Genomic DNA, 23,911 nt, shown 5'->3' on the forward strand with positions numbered 1-23,911 from the left:
TAACAGCTACGCTACCCTCAAGCGTCTATTTCGTATATTACCGGAATCTATTTAGAAGATAATTCCTGAAGAAGGGTGTTAGTGTCATATAAGAAGCATTCATGGAGTTTATTAAGATATAAGCGAGGGATATAATGTCAATAAAATGAAGTGATGTAATGTGAAAACATAGAAGATACCAGCCTTATAGGCTATTTGATGACTATTACTTAATTTGTCGGATACCCAATCTGTAATGCTCAGTGAGTCTTTGGCGAGATGCGTCTAACAGTACCTGAAGAGTTCACTGGGTCAGTTCATATGGAATATCTTTGTTTTGGTTTAACATGTTTTGAAATTGAGTGTGGGTGGGTTGTTTACAATGCGATCTTTTTAATTTATCGACAGTTGTGCCAGAAGAAACTTTTTCGAAATGTCAGCTGTAAACAGAAAAGGCATTAGCATTATTTTCAATCAGTTTCGTTTGTTCGGGAAACTTACGAACTCTGATGTAGGAACTAGTGCTAGATTTAAATCTGTCAAGGCAGCAGTTCTTCGTGAATTCAAGGAAAATTTGGATATTAAGGAGATACCGCTGAAAAAATTGCGCAAGAACGAGGTACTTCGTATAGTTTAGTTACTGTTTGTGTGTTTCACACGTATTCACGATAAACGTTCTGATGTGGACTGTGTCAATTGAACAAAAGTTACACGCCCGTCTTTAAAGACGTATTTATGTCGCTACTTATGACTGTTTACAGGTTTGTAAAAACATACTTGCTTGTATTCAACATTTCTTTTGGGGCATACGTGTTGTCAAGAAGAAATAATTGTAATAATAACTTGTATTTGAGAATACTTCTGCTGTCAGACACACGCTTCACATTTTTGAACACATTGTTTGGAAGTTTTATTCCTCCTTATTTCGGTCACTAACCAACCACTTCATGTAAAGATAGATTTGTTACAGAGTAGCGGAGATCATTATTCTTCTTAATACTGCATTTTTGAATGCGGCATCTCTCTTACTCGCAAGCTCAAACGAATTGTTGAAACTGTTGGTTCGTGTTCCAATTACCACTATAGGGTCCTCCATGATCTGTAGACATTACAAACAATTCTAGTTTTATTTTATTTCGGTTCGAGTAACTCTTTTCTAGGGTTCGACAAATCAACATTGTTTCTGTTTCTTTGTTGTCATATATGTAGTTTCCTTCTCATCTTTTGTGCACATTCTCCCAGTTTTTCCTTTTTGCTGTCCTGAAAGCAACTCTTTTTCTTTTGGTTCTTTAAAAAATGTTCTGCTTGTTATTTTGTCCAAGTTAACTCCTGCACTTTCGATATCTCTTCCTAATTCTCTCGGCCATGTGATTTTGAATTTGTAATTGTTTAGTAGGCCCTAAGTCAAAGACCTGTTTTCTTATCCTGTCATTATTCATCCTGGATGTGTGCCCATATAATTTTAATCTTCTTTTTCTCATTACATCAGTTACCGTATCAACTTCCAGACATAGGTCTGTATTAGACCTTAATTTGTATTGTGATTCACTGCTGTGTTTTTGTCGTATTATTTTTCTTAGTTATTTAATGAATATTTTTTACCTATCTGTGCAGTTAGCACTAAATATTACTTTCATAAATTAATGAAAGTAGGTTGACATGCTCATTTATGATACCACAAACTAGAAAATTATTATTGTTATGCAAAAGTAATCTAACCTAAATGTTTTAGCTGTTCAACTCTGTAGTTTTTCCCTTTTAGGCGTAAGTTTTCATCAGTCTATGTAGACCTATCCAGTCAAACATTTATGAACAGTCTACCTTGTTTATTCTTGTTGCTGCATGGAGTGTGATTTTTTTTTTTTTTGGGGGGGGGGGGGGGGCAGTACAAAACGGGATGACTCTTTTTCTTTCGCCTCCCACCCCTGTCCTGTTTGTGCGAAAACTGTAAATAATTGTGACCTTGATTTCGATGGGATGTTAAAACCTAATATTCCTTCCTTCCGCATAATTTAAGTAGGACATGAATTTGGCAGTAGCTAGACAGTATTCCCTTTAAAATGTAAACTCTTCAATAGAATGTAATGATTACTTTCAGTAAGCTGTAGAAGATTCCAGCTATAGGTTTTTATTGAATACTCAGCGGTATGTAAATTATAAATACACTGAGTACCACTAGAATTTCAACATATAAAGACAGCATTTAACAAATGTCAAGTTGGTATGAAATGTGCCACATGCTTGGACGTGCAAATGATTAGCATTTCATGACAACCACACAAAGTAGGTAGAAGTAATGCCATTTGCATTCTGTATATAAGGAAACATTACACATCGAGTTTGTAGGCCTAATTCAGAATCACATTCGAATGTTGTTTCTCAGGTAGATCGTGTTGTGCTTCTTGCAAGAAGGAGAAACATCTACCGACGTTATAATTACACAACTGTATAATCTTGGCATATCAGAATTTCTTTTCTTGTTCTGTGATGCAGTTAAGTTTCTTTTCTGATCTGGACCAATATGGAATGGATGGGTTCAGGAGGGCCATACTCAATGCTATGTAGCATCTTAACAGGACACATGCCTAGCTCCTGAAAGAACAGGCATATTCTTCACTTGCCATGCATAATCGTACACCCTCTACACGTACTTTAAGCCTGGAAATGGGTTTGTTTGCAGCAAGACACTTATTTACGTGGTCACTGCTATGACATCTGGAGCCCTGCAGACTGTCAGCACAACTACCATTGTTGCAGCTAATCTTGATGTAGAAACACTGGAGACGGGAGTGGCACCATAGCTTTTCAGATGAGTCCCATGATACATCATCATGATGGACATATCAATGTGTGGGAGCACCAAAGAAAAGTGATGTTGCCAGACTACATTCATCATCAGTATATCGATCTAATACCTGGTGTTATGGTATGGGGTGTCATTGGGTACAAAACACAATGAACTCCAGTTCAGATATCCAGCAATTTAGGGGCAAGTGTTACGATACACACCAGCACTTATGGCTGTACTCTATCTTTCAGGCCTCTATGACATTACCTTTCAACAATATAACAGAAGATCATACTCGTATGTTGCCCACCTACATTCATACACCTGGTCAGCCCATATCTCCGATCCCTCACCCATTGTAAACATATGTTCATTGCCTACTGAGACACTCCCAGGCCACCACTTGGCTGCCATTATGATTAATGAAGTCTGACATATAGTGCAAGCACAATGGAACGATGTACATGTATCTGTATTCGAATATCTGAATATCTGTCATCAAAGGTCAGTTCAACATGATGCCCAGCCGAGCTAGAGCTGTTGTTGCTTCCAGAGGTTGCAGCTCAGTGTACTAAATGTCACACTTTATAGCGTATTGGCTACCCTCAAACTCCCAGAAATTGAATTATATTACCTTCCAACTACAGTATGTTGTATACACACAAGTATAATTTAGTTATTTGCTATCTTTCCTTGTATTGCAATTCTAATGGCCAGCAGTTTTACTGTCTCAGTATATTGTACTGTTAGTGCTTTTTGCAGTTTTCTAATCACTCTCTTGCAAATGACACTATCAGCTTCCTGTGTAAAGTGTGACATCAGGAAAATTGTCATCATGTAGTAAGTGCACAGGATCTCTGGATTTTTTTCTGTGTGACAGAATGTATCAACTGCACAACTGATTCTTGCTCGTTTTAGTGCCCTCTCCACCATGATTTCATGGACTAAGCAAATGAAGAGATGCTGCATGTTTAAGCATAAAAAGTAGGGGGTCGACAGAAGCGTCCGATCCCACGCGTCGGCTTTGACCCGTGACATAAGGGTGTTGTCGTGTGTGACGTCATGACGGCGCGTAGTTTGGTTTGAGTGTGGCTGTCTCCAGTTCTGTTTTATCTTATTTTGTTTACTTTTCTGATCTGTTCGTTCTATCTCGTGAGATTTTTTTTTTTTAATTTAAAAACGCTTATTACTTATTTTAATTATCTGTTTCCTCCAATTTCTGTTTTAGTTTATTATATTTATCTTTCTGATCTGTTTGTTCTATCCCTGAGATTTTTTTTAAAAAAAGACAAAAAACACTAATCAGCTACTGAAGCATCTTTATCTTGTATGGGTTGCAGGGGTTACGACCCCTGGGGAGTTGGGTGGGTATTCATGCATGGCTGTCTTCACTTACACGTTGTAGCTACGCAAGGCATCTAAATTTGTTTATATTTAGTTTGCCTCCCCCCCACCCAAAACAACCCATTTCCCGCGCTTGTCCCGTTAGTGTCATTAGGCTTCTTGTGGAAAGTGTGTGTGTTTGTTTTTGTTTCCGCCATATTTGTGACGTCATGGGTCAAAGCAGACGGGCGGGATCGGACGCTTTCGTATTTCCAAAGTAGGACAGGAGAGGAATTGCACGGAACGAATGCGGATCAACGGCGGCGTCCCATCCTACCTGTCTGCTTTGACCCGTGACATCATTACTGCCCGAAGTTTAGTTTATGAGTTGGTTGTGTTTGTAGATGTCATCTTGTGGTTGATTGTGTCCTCTGGATTTGTGCGTGTGCGTGTGCGTGTGTGTGTGTGTGTGTGTGTGTGTGTGTGTGTGTGTGTGTGTGAGAGAGAGAGAGAGAGAGAGAGAGAGAGAGAGAGAGAGTGAGAGAGATATTGGGGTGGCTAACGTAGTGCGTAGCGCTGGAATTTTTTGTGGTAAATAGTCGTTTTATGGGGATTTTGATGTGTTGTGGGTTTGGTTTTATTTATCTGAGTTGTAGGTGTTTGTTTTTCGGTATTGTCAACTGTGGTTGACCTATATATTTTAAGGAAAGTGTCCGGTTCCAATTTTTGTTGTTTTAGGTATTGGTTTTGTGGTATCGATAGTTGCAGTCCAATTCTAATATTTGTAGTTGTAGGTTTTTATTTTGTGGTATCCACAATTGCTGTTGAGCTATGTAGGTGAAAGGAAGTGACTGATTCCTGTGGATTTTGTGAGTATAGCGAAAAGTGGGAATTTTGAGTTGTTTTTCGTCGTTTTGTGTGGTTTGGGATCATGGTGTGCGTATTTATATGTTTATATTTAGCTCGTCCCCACTCTAAAACCCCTAATTTCCCTCACTTGTCCTGTTAGTTTGACTATATTTTTGGAGGGAGATGTTATTGTTGTATTTCTACTTATTTTCTTGTTTGTTGTCGTATTTATGTAGTGATGTTATAGGTGCCTTATTGGAGAAACTGAGAATGGTCATTTCCGCCATATTGATGATGTCATGGGTCAAAGCAGATGGATGGAATTGGATGCTTCTGTAATCCCATGAATGCTCCCATGACTTGCCATACAAATATCAACATGTGTTCATTGTCTTTGCTGTGATTTTTAAATGGCACTGAAACTTAAAGGTTTGTTTACTTTCCTTTTTCACTGTGTTATGCCTGTGGTATCATATTTTGGGGGAACTCTGTACTCTCATTAAGAAGATTCTTATCCCACAAAAGAATGGTCAGGTAGATGTGCAGTGTCAATTAGCACTCTTCAAGTAGGCTGTTGTTCTGGCATCATGGAATCCTAACTCTGCTATCCCTGTACATATACTCCATCAGGAGATATGTTGTTGCCAGTGTTGGCTCACACAGAACAAGCTGCAGTATTCATTTCATGAACACCAAATGGAAAAATGATTTTCACCTGGATAACACTTTCTTTAGTATTGTACAGTATGCACTAGTCAACAGATTTGGCTAAACTTTACAATGAGCTGACACCCCTTTGTAAAGTTTTACCACAGGTTTCATTTTCAGTATGCTTCCAGCACAACTGGAAAAAAAAATGATCAGTCAGAAGACTTAAGTTGGAAGATTTCCTTGTGGCACACTCCTATTTTGTAAGGGCTTCCTCACAGTAGTTGAAAAATTCTTTCTGTAATGTTTTATTTATTCTTATACTCTGTCATAATGTTGTTTGTCTTTGAGTAATACTTTCTCATAAATTTTCCAATGAACATTCTGTAAACTATGAAGCAGATTGGCTTGCATGGACCCACAGAGCTTGCTAAATAAATAAAATAAAATTAATTTGAATGGCACAGAAACGTATAGTGATTGCCTCTTCTGAAAGTATGCAACATGTCTTCACTGTTTCTGTTATGGCTTCAAGTTGTCATTAGCTTCACTTGATCCCTTGATGTATAGAAATTATTCAAAGAAGATACAACTTTTCTAGTTGTTCAAATGAATTCACAATTGTGAATGAGGACTACCATCACCTGTAGAATGGAATGACAACAATGAAAATCTGTGCTGGACCGGAACTTGAACCTGGATTTCCCACTTATCACGACAGTCACCATACCATTTGTCTATACGTGCATGACTCACATCCAGACCCAAACCTCTGTATGTCGCCAGCCGTGGGCTACGCAGTAGATGGTATCTGGGTTGATAGTGAAATATCGGACACAAACATACTTCACTGAAGACAATAGTAACATGAGCATTTTTCATTTAGACATCTGTGTTCACAGTTAAATAATTGCATATTTTAGTCCTACCCTAACACCATCGGACTCAAACCTGCACTAACTACAAAGAATAGGAAAAAAGGGTATTTGTTTGTCACAAATTTTGCTGTGCCATATAATCGTGGCATTTGTTCCGTGACAGTAATTAGATTTGTTGTCATGAATTCAACACTAGACCAGGTTTTGTATTATTCTTTAGAAAATAATACATTCACTCCAGATAGTCCTAGAAACTGTGAATCAACTCCAAAGCTTCTGCAGTAGTTTCCGCTGCTGTTTGAGGCATAAAACTTAACCAAATATCACCATAAAAGATGTAGGTAGGATTCATGTCATTTTAATGTATGAGCTAAGATGCTGAACTCTCATTGATTGCATGTGCTTATAAAGTGTTTTAACTACACTGTCCAGTCACATTAATGTGAGAACCCTTTCAAAATACTAAGTAACCACCTTTTACAGCAGTGATCACTGTGAGATGTGCAGGAAGAGAGCCAATGAGGTTCTGTAAGGTACTAACAGGGATGTGGAGCCATGCTGACTCTAGCACCATGGCCAGCCGCAGTAGCTCATTTGGTGATCCGTGATGCATACGGCCTGATCGAGGAGGTCTCTCAATTTCTCGATTGGGCTTAAATCTAGGAAGTTTGATTACTGGGGGGGTACGGTAAACTCAACCTGGTGCTCTTCAAACCACATACATAGACCGAGAGCTGCGATATGATAGATTGTCATGCTGGTAAATGCCATCATGCTGAGGAAACACAAACTGCATGTAGGGGTGGAATGGTCCTCAAGGAAAGGGGCATAATTCTGTTGATCCATTGTGCCTTGCAGACTCATGGGATCACCCTGGGAATGCTCCAAAAACATTCCCCAGACCATAATGGTCCCTCCTCCAGATTGGACCCTTCCGTTGATTGTTGCAGGGTGTTTGCTTTCAGATATTTCACGCAGTACATGCCTATGGCCATCTGTCTGATGGAGCATAAAATATGGTTCATCTGAAAAGGCCACTTGTTGCCACTCAGTGGACGTCTAGTTGCATTATTGGCTTGCAAATTACAGGGTTTGTCACCAATGAACAGCAGTCAGCATGGGTGCATGAACCAGGCATCAGTCATTGAGGAGACTCTTTTGGTAGCCGCTAGGTTCATCAGGGCAATCAGTTGCACATCTATTCACCTGTAGACATCTCCACAACTGTCATTCACCCATGTCATATAGGGGCAGTGTGCATCACAGTTGGCTTGGTGCCAGTTTTGAATAGTGCCATTTTTCCATGCATGGTATATGTGGTGTCACCGCCAGACACACACTTGCTAGGTGGTAGCCTTTAAATCGGCCGCGGTCCACTAGTATACGTCGGACCCGCGTGTCGCCACTGTCAGTGATTGCAGACTGAGCGCCGCCACACGGCAGGTCTAGAGAGACGTCCTAGCACTCGCCCCAGTTGTACAGCCGACTTTGCTAGCGAAGCTACACTGACAAATACGCTCTCATTTGCCGAGATGATAGTTAGCACAGCCTTCAGCTACGTCATTTGCTACGACCTAGCAAGGCGCCATTAACAGTTAATATTGAGATTGCACTTATGTATCATCAAGAGCGATGTACACCAATTATGGATTAAAGTTAAGTATTCCAAGAGCTTCGTACTTTATTTATTAGACTCAACTCCTTTAACTGTTCCAGACCTCACGCCAGTCTGCATGAGCTTAAACGCGTGCATTTCGGCCTCCTCTAGCAACACGGTGTTGGCTCCTCTAGCAACACGGTGTTGGCTCCTCTAGCAACACATCAGTATACTTTAACCATGGAGTCACAGGAACAGTAATCAATTTAAGTTCATATGATATGAACTTAAATCTCTCCAATTTTACCCGCATGGTCTTTTTATTCGGTATATATAAGAGGAAACATTATGTTGGCTGACTCTTCTATTAACATGTGTGTCAACCGATTGTTGCGATACCACCCCTCAGCTTTGATCCCTAATTTACTGTGTTGTATTTTGTGATGTCAATCAAGTGCAGCACCTTTGAAATGGATCTTGTTTGCAGAAGGCTTGTTGGAGGCAGTGGTGGCACACTGTAGTGTTGGATGTTTATAATTTCTTTGTGGGTGATGTTTGTGTGGCATTGAGCATTTTACTGTGTAGTATTTGGTGTTTTTGTAGGTGATTGGTGTTGTTGTTGACTTGTCAGTGAGTTATTTTAATCTCATTAGTTATTGGCTACCAATTTGTCTTCGTTTTGGAACTGTTAGATCATCATTTGAAATTTGCTCATTTGAGGAATTTAATTTTTCGTGTTTGTCGTTCGTTGATTGGTACGGATCTGACAATTAAATTTAACAGTTGTTTGTTACTGGCTGCAATGGTTGAGGATGTGGCTGCAACTGTAAAATTTCTACAGTTATCAGGCCTCTTCATGGGGTGTATGAGATGTCATCAATGTGGTGAATTTATGACGTTGACAAAAGTTGCTGCTTCTTGAACCAGGGACCACATGTTGTGGTGCTGTTGTGATAACATTTGGAGGTCGATTGTGAGGGGTTCTTGGGTTGAGCAATCTAGGCTGTCCATACAGTATATTGTTTTGCTAATGTGTCATTGCTGTTATTGTCTGTCTGTCTGGTTATGTGCGTATGACTGGTGTGAGTGGTAGGTGTGTCTTAGGTTGGTATTCTGGGAAGATAGGGGTTGGCTATCAGTTGGAGGATAGGCAGTGTTTAGGGGACGTGTTGTTAGTGTGGTGCAATTTTTAAAAATACACTCCTGGAAATTGAAATAATAACACCGTGAATTCATTGTCCCAGGAAGGGGAAACTTTATTGACACATTCCTGGGGTCAGATACATCACATGATCACACTGACAGAACCACAGGCACATAGAGACAGGCAACAGAGCATGCACAATGTCGGCACTAGTACAGTGTATATCCACCTTTCGCAGCAATGCAGGCTGCTATTCTCCCATGGAGACGATCGTAGAGATGCTGGATGTAGTCCTGTGGAACGGCTTTCCATGCCATTTCCACCTGGCGCCTCAGTTGGACCAGCGTTCGTGCTGGACGTGAAGACCGCATGAGACGACGCTTCATCCAGTCCCAAACATGGTCAATGGGGGACAGATCCGGAGATCTTGCTGGCCAGGGTAGTTGACTTACACCTTCTAGAGCACGTTGGGTGGCACGGGATACATGCGGACGTGCATTGTCCTGTTAGAACAGCAAGTTCCCTTGCCGGTCTAGGAATGGTAGAACGATGGGTTCGATGACGGTTTGGATGTACCGTGCACTATTCAGTGTCCCCTCGACGATCACCAGTGGTGTACGGCCAGTGTAGGAGATCGCTCCCCACACCATGATGCCGGGTGTTGGCCCTGTGTGCCTCGGTCGTATGCAGTCCTGATTGTGGCGCTCACCTGCATGGCGCCAAACACGCATACAACCATAATTGGCACCAAGGCAGAAGCGACTCTCATCGCTGAAGACGACACGTCTCCATTCGTCCCTCCATTCACGCCTGTCGTGACACCACTGGAGGCGGGCTGCACGATGTTGGGGCGTGAGCGGAAGACGGCCTAACGGTGTGCAGGACCGTAGCCCAGCTTCATGGAGACGGTTGCGAATGGTCCTTGCCGATACCCCAGGAGCAACAGTGTCCCTAATTTGCTGGGAAGTGGCGGTGCGGTCCCCTACGGCACTGCGTAGGATCCTACGGTCTTGGCGTGCATCCGTGCGTCGCTGCGGTCCGGTCCCAGGTCGACGGGCACGTGCACCTTCCGCCGACCACTGGCGACAACATCGATGTACTGTGGAGACCTCACGCCCCACGTGTTGAGCAATTCGGCGGTACGTCCACCCGGCCTCCCGCATGCCCACTATACGCCCTCGCTCAAAGTCCGTCAACTGCACATACGGTTCACGTCCACGCTGTCGCGGCATGCTACCAGTGTTAAAGACTGCGATGGAGCTCCGTATGCCACGGCAAACTGGCTGACACTGACGGCGGCGGTGCACAAATGCTGCGCAGCTAGCGCCATTCGACGGCCAACACCGCGGTTCCTGGTGTGTCCGCTGTGCCGTGCGTGTGATCATTGCTTGTACTGCCCTCTCGCAGTGTCCGGAGCAAGTATGGTGGGTCTGACACACCGGTGTCAATGTGTTCTGAGTATCGTAATTTATGTTGGACTAGTTTATAATTTTGAGCTTTGGGTTGGTAGTTGAACTTCATAATTATGAGGGTTGGAACTTAAACAGTGGCAACTATTTATTCACAACCAATACAAAACAGTTACATGTTTGTACCTGTCACTGTCCTTCAAAGTAGTCACCAGCATTGTGTAGAACCCTTTGCCAGCGATGTGGAAGGTGTAGTATACCATTAGCAGAGCCTGTTCTGTTGATGGTGCGAATGGAGCAGTCTACTGCCTGTCAGATCTCTAGAACAGTTCTGAAGCGAATGCCACAATGTGGTTCCTTCATCTTCGGAATCAAATCAGAGTCACAAGGACTTAAGTCCAGGGAGTATGGTGGATGGTACAGTAGTTCCTAGTCCCATCGACCGAACAGAGCAGCCACAGCTTGCGCTGTATGTGCCCGTGCATTGTAGTGCAAAATGATGGATGGTTTGTATAGAAAGTGTCGCTGCTTCTTTCGCAAAGCTGGTCGCACGTGATGCTCCAAAAATGAACAGTAATACTTTGCATTGATGGTCTGCCATGGAGGAACGTAATGCGTTAGGGTAATACCATCACCGTTGTACACGAGAATGACCATAACTTTAGACCACTCCATTTGGACTATCAACAGAACATGCTCTGCAAATGGTATACTACGCCTTCCATATCACTGGCAAGGGGTTCTACACAACATTGCTGACTACTTTGAAAGACAGTAACGGGTGCAAACTCTTTTGTATTGGTTGTGAATAAATAGTTGCTACTATTTAAGTTCCAACCCTCGTGTTAGCTTATATTGGTGAGTATCGTGAATTGTGGTCTGGTCTTATAGGTATGTGAGGGTTGGTAGTATAGTGAATTTTGGTTGAGCTGTATAGGTTAAGTGAATTTTCCATTACTGCTATTTTTGTAGGTTTTTTTGTTTTTTTTTTTCCTTTTTTTTCCCCCATAATGGTATTGTTTGCTTTATTTGAGCTATATAGATGATGTGAAATTTGCAGTATTGCGTTTCATAATTGTGTAGGTTCATGGTATAATAGACTTCATTTAAGCTGCATAGGTCAAGCAAAGTTTCCAATACTCATTTTTGTGTTTTCTACTTTTGGTTGCTGTGGTTTTTGTTTAGTTGATTTTTGCATTAGTGTTTCTTTTGGTATGTCTTCAATATTAAGATTGTGATATACACTGATCAGCCAGAACATAATGGCCACCTACCTAATAGCCAGTATGACTGCCTTTGGCATGGATAACAGTGGTTACACATCATGACATGGAAGCATTAAAGCCTTGGTAGGTCGCTGGAGGGAGTTGGCATCACATCTGCACACACAAGTCATCTAATTCCTGTGAATTCCGGGAGGAGGGCGAGGAGCTCTGGTGCCATGTCCAATCACATCCCAGATGTGTTTGATCAGATTCAGGTTTGGAAAGTTCACGGGCCAGCACATCAACTCGAACTGACCATTGTGTTGTCAAACCACTCCATCACACTCCTAGCCTTGTGACGTGATGCATTATCTTCTCGAAAAATGCCATTGCTGTTGGGAAACATGATCATCATGAAGGGGTTGCATGATTTACGATCAGAGCACGATACTCCTTGGCCATCATGATGCCTTGCACAAGCCCCACTGGATCCATGGATGCCCAAGTGAATGTTCCCTAGAGTATAGTGGTGCCACTGCCAGGAAGTGGATGGATTCTTGCCCTCCCATTGACATGATGAACGAGGTATTGGGATTCATCAGACCATGCTACAACTGCTATGCCAACTTCCAGTGCCAGTGGTCATGTGCCCATTTCAGTTGTATTTGCCAGTGCCATTGTGTAACGTTGACACAGATATTGTTCATTGGCTGTGGAGGCCCATCGTTAGGAGTGTTCAGTGCACTGTGTTTTCAGACACACTTGTGCTCTGCCCAGCATTAAAGTCTGATGTTAATTCCACCGTAGTTCACTGCCTGTCCTGTTTTACCAGTCTGCCTAGCCTATGATGTCAGACATCCGTAATGAGGTGTGGCCACCTAACCGCACGATGTCTGGACGTCGTTTCGCCATGTGTTGAAGACACTTACTACGGTACTCCAACACCCGACATGTCATGCAGTTTCCAAAATACTCGTGCCAAGCCTCCGGGTCATCACAGTCTGCCCTCAGTCAAACTCAGATAGGGCATGTGCCTTTCCCATTCTACACATGGACAACACTCTTACTAATATTACATTCACTGTGCATGTGTCCGACTAGCAGTCATTCCTCACCAGGTGACACAGCTATCACCTGGGCAGGTTTATATCGACATTACGTCGGTGGTCATAATGTTCTGGCTGATCAGTATATTTTGTTTGCTCCCACCCATAACCCTCAATTCTTCCACTTGCCCCATTTGTTTCATGTTATTTCTGCAGTTAAATACTTTTCATGTAGTGTCTGTCTGTTCATGTGTGACATTGTGGTCAGCGTATTGTGTAAGCTTTAAGTAGGGTATCTGCCATATTGCTGACATCATGAGTCATAGCCTGATACGCTCGTTGTTGTGTGACCTAAAACACTAATCATAATCATAATCATAATCATCATCATCATCATCATCATCATCATCATCACCATGAGTCATAGCTAGCCACCCTTCAGTGAGCAACACTTCTCCTTTAATCATTATCACTGGATATGAATAAACATCGCCATGATGCTTTCGTGCTCACTAAACAAACCTGTCGTGAAATGTGCTGCAGTATTTTTTTTATCTTGTCTGTTTCCTCAGACACTCCTACTGGGTGAGCTGCCAGACTGAGAAACAATACACCAATGAGAACTGAATGAAGATTTTGTGGGTGAATTACACTTTGTGGAGATTCTTCTGGTGACTGGCTAACATCTGCCTTTCTTATGATTATTTTTATGTGATCATTCCACTTTACATCTGTCCATATGCTTACACCCAGATATGTAATGGATGCTTGGCAATCATATTATCAGGCAGTAAGTTTTTTGCTTGTTCAGTTCTCTGCAGTTATTCCTCCATTTTGCAAGTATTTTCTTGCATTGTAGCTTCTCTATGTACAACCGCCTCATGGGATTCCAGAATTATCCGCTAGGTCATTTATGTATATTGTGAACAGTAATTGCTCTATAATACTTCCTTTGAGTGTGCCCAAAACTGTTTCTACATTTGAAGGCTTGTCTCCATTAAGAATGGCATTAGAAGACATTGTGGAAAGACACTGAAGAGCCAAAGAAACTGGTACACCTGTGTAATATCGTGTAGAGCCCCTGCAAGCATGCACAAGTGCCGCAGCACAACATGGAATGGGCTCGACTAATGTCTGAAGTAATGCTGGATGGAATTGACACCATGAATCCTTCAGGGCTGTCCATAAATCCGTAAGAGTACGAGGAAGTGGAGCTCTGTTCTGAACAACACATTGCAAGGTCTCCCATGATATGCTCAATAATGTTCATGTCTGGAGAGTTTGGTGGCCAGTGGAAGTGTTTAAACTCAGAAGAGTGTTCCTGGAGCCACTCAGTTGCAATTCTGGATATGTGGGGTGTCACATTGTCCTGCTGGAATTGCGCAAGTCCATCGGAGTGCACAATAGGTATGAATGGATGCAGGTGATCAGACAGGATGCTTATATATGTGTCACCTGTCAGTCATATCTAGACGTATCATTAGTCCCATATCACTCCAACAGCACACAAACCACGCCATTACACAGCTTCCACCAGCTTGAACAGTCCCCTGCTGACATGCAGGGTCCATGGATTCTTGAGGTTGTCTCCATACCCGTACACATCCATCTGCTCGATACAATTTGAAATAGACTCGTCTGACCAGGCAACATGTTTCCAGTCATCACCAGTCCAATATCCGTGTTAACAGGCCCAGGCGAGGTATAAAGCTTTGTGTTGTGCAGTCATCAAGGGTACACAAGTGGGCCTTCAGCTCCAAAAGCCCATATCGATGATGTTTCATTGAATGGTTCACACGCTGACACTTGTTGATGGCCCAGTCTTGAGATCTGCAGCAATTTGCGGAAGGGTTGCACTTCTGTCATGTGGAATGATTCTCTTCGGTCGTCATTGGTCCCATTCTTGAAGGATCTTTTTCCAGTCACAGTGATGTTGAAGATTTGATGTTTTACTGGATCCCTGATATTCATAGTACACTTGTGAAATGTTTGTATGAGAAAATCCCCACTTCATCGCTACTCGTGTGCCAGGACCGTTCCTTCCAATCCGATCCAGACATTACTCCCCTCTCCGGACATGACGCCCCTTGACTTTTTTTTCTGGGGCCGTATCAGTGACAGAGTCTTCGTCACACCAGTTGCTGACATCGACGAATTGAAGGCTGGGATACAAGCTGCTGTGGGTACTGTGACAGAATACATGTTACGAATCATCTGGCGGGAACTGGAATACCTCTTCGACATTCTCCGAGCTACCAAGGGAGCACACATTGAGGTTTACTAACATAAGAAGTCTTTAAAAAAAAAACTAGTAACACTAACGTATGTAATGGCATCAAATGTAAATTATTATGTCAAATGGTTATTCTGTAATAAATTGTTATAATCAGGACAAGACATTGTGCTCACCCTGTATAATGAAACTATATGGATGCAAAAACCCTTTTCAAGTCTGAAACATCTAGGATGTATATGTGCAGGCTGAAACGATGAATGACAGTTTTCATTCATCACTTCAGTCCATATATATATACATCATAAATGTTAGAGACTTGAAAAGGTTTCTAGAACCATATAGTTTAATTTAATTAAAAGTGCTTTTCCAATACAGTTGGAGACCATCTGCAATGCTTTATGAGCAGCCTCAGGCCTGAGTAGGGATTTGGATTGAAGAAGGAGGCTTGCTAATGTAGTTCTGTGCAGCTGTGCAAAGCCACTGTGCCAAGGGGGTTTAGTGGTTAGTTCATCTGCCTAGTGAGCAGAAGACCCTGGTTTGAACCCCAGTCTTGTTACAGATTTTCATTCATCTCTTCAGTCTACATATGAGGTGCTATCCAAAATTTTCGGGGCTGATGCTGCCATCTGTTGAAAACCTTACCTTTGGACTAATGGTCACCATCAACCTTGAAGTAGTTCCCATCCTCACGTACACACCGGTCCCAGTGCTTCTGCCACTGGTCAAACGTTTTCTGGAACTCCTGTTCTTTGAGGGTGTTTATCACCGCCGGCAATGCTTCTTGAATCCTCTCTCAAGTGTTGAACTGATGGCCTTTCAACCTGTGTTTCAGTTTTGGACATAGCACAAAGCCACAAAGTGCCAAATCTGACGATTACGGTGGGTGGGGTACAACCGCCATGTTGGTTTTTTGCCAAAAAGGTCCTGGTGAGCAAGGACATGTGACAGGGCATGTTGTCGTGATGCAGCAGCCAGTTCCCTTGATGCCAAAGTTTGGGCCGTCGTCGCTACACATTTTCAAGGAGCCGTCGCAAAACATCACAGTAGTACACGGAATTGACTGTTTGGTTGGATGGGACGAATTCTTTGTGCACAATTCCCTTGGTATAAAACAAAGAAAAAAAAGCAATGATCATGCTCTTCACTTTGCTCTTCATGTGTCTCGCTGTTTTGGGTCTTGGAGAGCCCTGGCTATTCCACTGGGACAATTGTTGCTTTGTCTCTGGGTCATAACCATAAATCCAGCTCTCGTCGCCGGTGATAACCCGTGACAAGTAGGTTGGATCATCAGATGCGGTCTGAAGAAGGTCCGTGCACACTTCAACATGCTGTGCCTTCTGATCGGTAGTCAAGATCCTTGGCACATATTTTGTGGCGACACGATGCATGCCCAATTCATCAGTCAGCATTTGTTGATATGTCCCATAACCAATACCCACTTCATCCACAAGGTCTTGAATGGTTTGACGTAATCCACACGAACCAATTGTTGAATTCTGGCAACAGTGGTGTTGTGTGGCTAACGGGCCTTCCAGTGTGAGCATCATCTTCGACGTCTGTACGGCCGGCCCTGAACTGAGCATGCCACTCAAAACACGTGCGTACGGCTCATGCTCTGTCCCCCAAACACTTGTTGAATCATTGCAAGGGTCTCCATAGCACGTTTACCGAGATTTGCACAGAATTTGATACACATGTGCTGTTCTGTTCACGGATCCATTGTAAAATCACCTCACACCAAACACAGAGTATTACGGAAATCACTGTGGACACGCAACATGTCCTCCCAGCTGAATTCCACTCCGCACACTGACTCATCAGATATGCAGCTCTCGCCACCTAGTGGTGCAAAGATCTACTACTCCTACTTTCCAGATGGCAGCACCAGTCCCGAAAATTTTGGATTCCATCTCAAATATACATCAGTGATATCTACTGCCTTATGGGTCTTATGGATGAACTGAGTCAGTTGGTTTTTGCAATACTGTTTTTTTAGAATCCATGTTGATTCCTACAGAGGAAGCATAGGCATTTTGTTACGTCATTATCTATCACTTGAGATTGAGATCCAGAAAACTTTTATAAAAATCAGTAACATGTTGCATGTTGCACAAAGCTAGAATGGAAACATGTAAAGTAATAACTTCAAACCATTGTTACTGGCCTCAACCATCTGAAAAACTCCCTCCAGGCCACTAAGATAAGTGGATTATGTGGCATGCCCACAACTGCTTACTTTGTATTGTTGAAAGATCCACGTGAAATCTGCAAGTTAATCTCCAAGAATTTTGATTTCCACCTATAATTTCCTACTATAAATGTGGAGAAGCACACACCCTGAAGCACATGCTCTGGTGCAGGCTCTGTCCCATGGCTTGCGCTAGGAAGGTTTACTTCGGGGGAGCTGCAGATGCTTTTGAACTTGCCTGCATTTGGTCATCCATTTTGCAATCCCCCCTGTCCTTATACATAGATGTGTTTACTCTATGTAATATGCTTTATGTATTCTGCAATATTTTTGGTTCTTTGTTGTGATGCATCTGACATATATAAAAAAAAAATACTTGAAAATATTTGAATGGACTGTCAATGACATGTATTTTTGTTTTGTTAGCCATTTCAGGACCAATTATCATGAAATAAACAACAGAAGCCATGAATCTTTTCAATAAGTGTCATTTCTGTGTGAGAGATCTGATTTTTTTAAAAAAGAAAAAAGAAAGAAAGAAACTAATGGTTCATTACTCATATCTGTCATTTTATAATGTGAGGTCTGCATGCATGGCACCCAGCACTTATAGGCTAATGTCGATCTGAACTGCCATGCATTATTGGATAGTGTTGATGTTTGAACTATCAGTGTTATAGTCTGCATTGTGCACAGTTATCCTCGTATTTGTGTCCCTTAGTCCTCTTAAGACTGTGTTCAGTGCTCTTTGCCTCTTCCCCCCCCCCACCCCCCTCCTGCCCTCCCCCCAAAGCTCAAGATCTAGAGTTTCATCATAGAGAGCATGCAAGCAAGGTATATCTTGGCACTCTGGTCTAAGTAACTACCTAACTAACTGTACAGCTGATAAGAGTATGTCGGCATATGTATTGACATAGCTAATGGTTTGTGTAAGGTAGAAGTTAGTGCTGTTCTGTCAGTCTTTTGACTCAGAAAATTACAGGACATTTCACTGTCAATATCTGCAGAAGAAATTTATTGGTTACAGTTGTATTCTAAAAGCTTCATTGAATATAAATACAATAACCCCTTGTAAATGATTGTTATGCAGGTCTTTACTCACTGAGAAACTGTCATTTTTGTAAATAAGTGGACATATTCCATATTGTCAGTGTGATCTGTGTCACTATTTTTGGTATTTGTACTACTTGTCATAAATTGTTAATACTATGTATTTGATTGCAGGTTAGAGTTAAAGTTAGCTATTGCAGTTTGAATCAATCAGACTTATTGATGTGTAAAGGAGAATATGATTTCACACCAAAACTGCCATTTGTTCCTGGTCATGAAATTTCGGGGGAGATAATTGAAGTTGGATCTGAAGCAACAAAAGAAGGTTTTACCAATGGTCAGAAAGTAATAGGCCTTAGCAAGGACGACTATGGAGGATTAGCACAACAAATCACATTATCAGCAACAGTAAGTTTTTTATAGCATTTTATTAGTAGCGTGATATCTTGCATTCAACTCAGATCATAACCACTCATTATTACTCTTCAAGGATTCATTTTCATGTACACTGACATTCTGTATCACAGTAATCCATACTTGACAACTTTATTGATATTTTGGCAGAAACGAAGATTGTGGTACAATATGTCAGCTTTGACCTGTGACGTCATCAACACAGTGGACACCCCTTTTTCAAATGTAAACAATATGGCAACCATGATGTTACTCACTACACCAGCAAACAGACATAAATAATATGCAGAATACTTAATTAAATCAGTACAAATAAACTATTAGGCCAACTGTGTGAATTATGGGGTCTTTGGTGGAGTCAAACAAAATACTTAACAATTCAGATAATGGAGACATACCAAAAGCAATATGAACATAAAAATGAAGCAAATGAAATCCTCAGCAATAGACAAAACCAACACGGGGTGGGGGATTTATTATTGGAAATGTCACCTGATATATATACATCTGAAACAAAGTCCACAATGCCACAAACCCACACACAACTCCAAAACCAGTACCTTTGATGTCAAAAAAAATGGTTCAAATGGCTCTGAGCACTATGGGACTCAACTGCTGTGGTCATAAGTCCCCTAGAACTTAGAACTACTTAAACCTAACTAACCTAAGGACAGCACACAACACCCAGCCATCACGAGGCAGAGAAAATCCCTGACCCCGCCGGGAATCGAACCCGGGAACCCGGGCGTAGGAAGCGAGAACGCTACCGCACGACCACGAAATGCGGGCCTTTGATGTCATTTGACCTGTATTGCTCAAACGTAATCAGCAGTACCATAAACCTACACATTACTCCAAAATCCAACGCTGCAGATGTCACTTGATCTATATAGTGCGAACAAACACCGAGATACCGTCAACCCACAGTAAACTCCGAAACATAGTACTGCTGTACGTAACACTTACCACACATACTATTGTAACAATCAAATAAAACCACCAAAAATTACTAATCAAAGCTGCTGAGAGACCAGATCTATGATAGGCAACCACACACATAACCATATGCAGCCACTCGCATGCACAACCAGGAAAAAAAAAGTATAACTTGTTTCTTCAAAATGTTAATGTGTATGTCACAAATTTGTAGCTTTGTGACCAAGCTTGTGCGGCCAAATCTTGTGACAGTACGACATATATATATAAAGGGTGGTTATAATTAAACTTTCGCTGTTTGAAAAGGCTCCCATGAAAAACGAGTGATTGTAGGACAACTAAATTTGTGGAAATATTTGTAAGGGCATGCAGAAGAGAAATAACAAATAAAACTTTGAAAGAAACACATTTTAATTTACATATGAGAGAGTAACTTTTTGTTACTTGTGTACCATGTTACAAATGTTGCTCGATGTAATGACCTTCTGCTTCTGTAGCAATCTGGAACCACACTAGACATTGCTCTACTGCTGCCTGAAACAATGGTGGACCCTGAAATGTTCAGCTGTTGCGACACAACTCATGCACTGTTTGAAGGTCGCACATTGTGTCCCGTATTCTCACCCATGGCAACAGTGACTACTCCAATAATTTGTGGTACAGTTGTCAGTCAGCCTCTCCCAGGAGCAGTTCCCAAACTGCCACCTAATTCAAACTTCTGAATCATGTTCTTCAGCCCCGATATGGAAAGTGGACCTTTCTGTATTCCTTTAATGTGTTGGCACTTCCATAGAGCAGCAGCACTTATCGCTGTTGTTGTGTTAAAAACAGCTTTATGAGGAAAGCCCTGCTCATCTCCAGACCAATTTTGACTGTCTGTGACTGTAGGCTAATGCATAAGGATGCTTGTACTTCAACCCTACATCACTGTACCAGTACCGGCGCCTAATGACAAGTCATGACACTAATATTATTAATAACACAAATCCTGCAATGAACAATCTGAACACTATTCCTGTAAGTTGGGTGCCCATACAGTAAATAGTTTTCCATCTGCACTGGCTCAAGCAGCAAAAGTTTAATCAAAATAACATGTATCTAATGACACTATACGTGTAGTATATTGCATTTACTCAGATCTGAAGATGGTCATTAACTGAAAGTTATAACATGATTGATAAATAGTTATGGTCCTGATGTCCCAGGTTAAATTTTGGTCTGTCTCAGATGTCCTATAATGTGAGAGTTTAAGACATTGTTCATGGTGACATTTCTTTTGGATGGTAAGATTAAGTATGTACAAGCAACCCTTAAGTGATGTGAGATGAATAAGCCAGAATCCAACTCCAGAATTCACCCTCTCTCTCATGTCACTCAGCTATTAAAACATGACATTACAGTTTACACATAATCATCAGAGTCATCTGCTCTGTATATTAATACATAACACACAATATTCTAACATTACAGAAATGCTTTTTAAAACTGGATGTGGAACTACCATTAAGAGTGAACATGTCTCTGCTTGCAGTACTACATTTTTATTGAATTTGATGTTCATTTCTCAAAGTATTCAGACTAACGTTACCAAACTTATATTAATATCTTGCCGAGTTTCTCCTGAAAAGTAATTTAATGTTGCAGGATGTATGGTTACTTCCACAATCCATAAAGCTACGCAAGGGCTGTGTTCTAGCTGATGCATATGCTACAGCTTTGCTTGGGCTTACACGACGAGGCCGGCTGAAAGAGAAACAGTCTGTTCTAGTCACTGCTGCTTCTGGTGGGCTGGGATTGGCTGCTGTGGATGTTGCAGCTAATGTTTATCGAGCCAAGGTAATTTACATTCAAATTGTGTATGTAACTTTTTTAATGAAATGAGAAGCTGAAACATTGCGAAAAATAAGTAGGGATAATATGTGGTAAATGTCACAATAAATGTGTTTGCTAAGAGTAATTCATGATAAACGCAATATATCTTGGTGATACTGTAATTAGAGTGTCCAGATGTGATGTTAGTAAGCTGTTTGAGTAGGAGGAGACTAGATATAATGCTTATAGTCATAATGGAAACAGTGAATGTTATTAAGTCCTAGTGGAAGAAGTAAATGTTGGAAGTTTTAATCAATATAAAAAGGCAGAATTATGACTGGAATACATGTCCAAGGCATAAACCAGCTGCAGTAACACAAAAGTGCCATAAGACACAACCACCATCAAAAGCCCAAGTTGGAAATTTGTGTATAAGTACATGCATATAGTGAGAGACTTAACAGAGCATCTTGTTGTGCTATATACTGAAAACAGTGAGAGAAATTTTGATCTGGTAGCACAACTGGAAATATGCCTCCAAATGATGAAATTCAGTGTCCAGACTTTCACAGTTACAACTAATTCAGCAGTGTTTGTGAAATATTTCATCTAAAGTCTCACATAATTAGTTACAGCAGTCAGGTCCTCTCATTTTTTAAAAAAGCACAAACATTTCTCCATGTATATCCAAAGCAGTCATAATACAAATTGTGAATAATGTATCATAGATGTGTGAAGTAAGATATTTTACTTATTTTTATACTGTTACACAGATTATAAGCATACCAGTGATGAAATGTCACTGCGACACAATAGTTTGAACTGAAATTGAGACACCATCATCTGTTGATCTGGTGTACTCAGGTGCTGTCACTTTGTCTGCACCATATGTACCTGTTAACCTGTTACTACTATTCCTGGTTCACAAAATGAATGACAATCCCCCCCACTGATAACAGGTGTCCACAGATGCTCTGACCAATCTCCACATCTGCCTGCAGCCAGACTACCTCTCGTCATGCCCTGAAATGAAGACTGTCCTACCCATTATTCTTCCCACCCCTCCCACAATGGCATTCCACTGCCCACTGAATGTACACAACTTCCTTATCCATCCCTACAAAACCCCTGCTCTCATCCCCATACCTCATGGCTCATATCCCTGTAATAGACCTAGATGCAAGACCTGTCCCACACATCCTCCCACAGGACAGGCAGGGTTGGGCAAACAGCTGACATGGGGCCAGTCGTGCAGCTGGGCTGCGGCACAGCTGATTATAGTGCACTGACTGAGCTCAGGCAACCAGAGGTGGCCAAGCAGGTCATGCATTCGCAGAATACATGCAATTGTGCCATGTGGCAGGTTGCTTGCACCACTTGTGCCTGCCTGTGTGCACTAGCAGGACCGTGTGACCTATGAGGCAGCATTGGAACAACCTGCTGTAGAGGGTCTGTAACTGGGCTAGTAAATTAAGGTGCACTGCAAATGGCCATGAGTGTGTTGCAGATTTGCTTCTAAAACTGTTTTTAAGGAAAAGCAATTTGACATTATTATGTATTTGGTCACAGTTATGAGGGTGGAGATGACTGGATTCACTGTTCTCACCACCCACCCTGGCTGAAACCAAAAAATGACCCCAGTCAGAGTAGAAAAGAGTACCTCTGTGTACTTATGGTTTGATAAAGAATGCAGGTTTGAGATTTTTTTTTTATTTTGTCCCTCCTCATACTATTTTTTTCCCCAAAGAAGATTTTCATATTTCATGTACTTCACTCATTTTTTAAAAACAAGACATAAAACTTTTGCAGTTGGAAATGTGAGTGTCACAGTTCACAATGTAAGGAAGGATTATGATGTGCCTAATACATACAGCAGTGACTGCTAAATGGAAAATAAGTGTAGTTTTTTCAAATGTTTCAGTCTTTTAATTTTTGTATTCTTACATGTCCTTCCTTAAAATGAATTTCAAAATCATCTCAATAACCACTAGATGATACAAACAATGGTATGTTGTTTAGCAGTGTACTGGACTTTTCAATTACACTTTGAACATATTGAGAATCTGAAATTGCATTGTAGCATGTGTGAAAATGTGACAAAGAAAGAGAGTGTAACACGTGTTAAATATTACAGGTAATTGCTGTGTGTGCAAGTGAGGAACAAGCGAGTTTACTTCGTGAAAGAGGAGCATGGGCTGCCCTCACCTATGACCCAAAAGAAGTGATTAAGAAAGTAGATGAAGTTACTGACGGTAGAGGTGTTGATTTGGTGTTTGACGCAGTTGGTGGAAAAGTTTTTGAACATGTTACTAAATGGTGAGTGTTTGTAAAACTTTAAATAGAGATGATTGGGAGATTTTATTTGCACTGAATTATTTTGAGTATAGTAAACTTCAGTGGTAAGGAAAG

General features: G+C 41.4%; 1 protein-coding gene across 1 annotated transcript in view; it reads left to right on the forward strand.

The window, feature by feature from the left end:
• Positions 1-309: 309 nt before the first annotated feature.
• The window catches only part of LOC126185201 (quinone oxidoreductase-like protein 2 homolog), a 39,033-nt gene continuing 15,431 nt past the window's right edge, over positions 310-23,911 (forward strand). The window contains exons 1-4 of the mRNA XM_049928078.1: positions 310-598; positions 18,515-18,748; positions 21,335-21,526; positions 23,637-23,818. Coding sequence (XP_049784035.1) covers positions 413-598; positions 18,515-18,748; positions 21,335-21,526; positions 23,637-23,818 — 794 coding nt within the window. The 5' untranslated portion in view covers positions 310-412. The remainder of the gene's footprint in view (positions 599-18,514; positions 18,749-21,334; positions 21,527-23,636; positions 23,819-23,911) is intronic.

Source organism: Schistocerca cancellata, chromosome 4 (assembly GCF_023864275.1).
Source record: "Schistocerca cancellata isolate TAMUIC-IGC-003103 chromosome 4, iqSchCanc2.1, whole genome shotgun sequence".
NCBI lineage: Eukaryota > Metazoa > Arthropoda > Insecta > Orthoptera > Acrididae > Schistocerca > Schistocerca cancellata.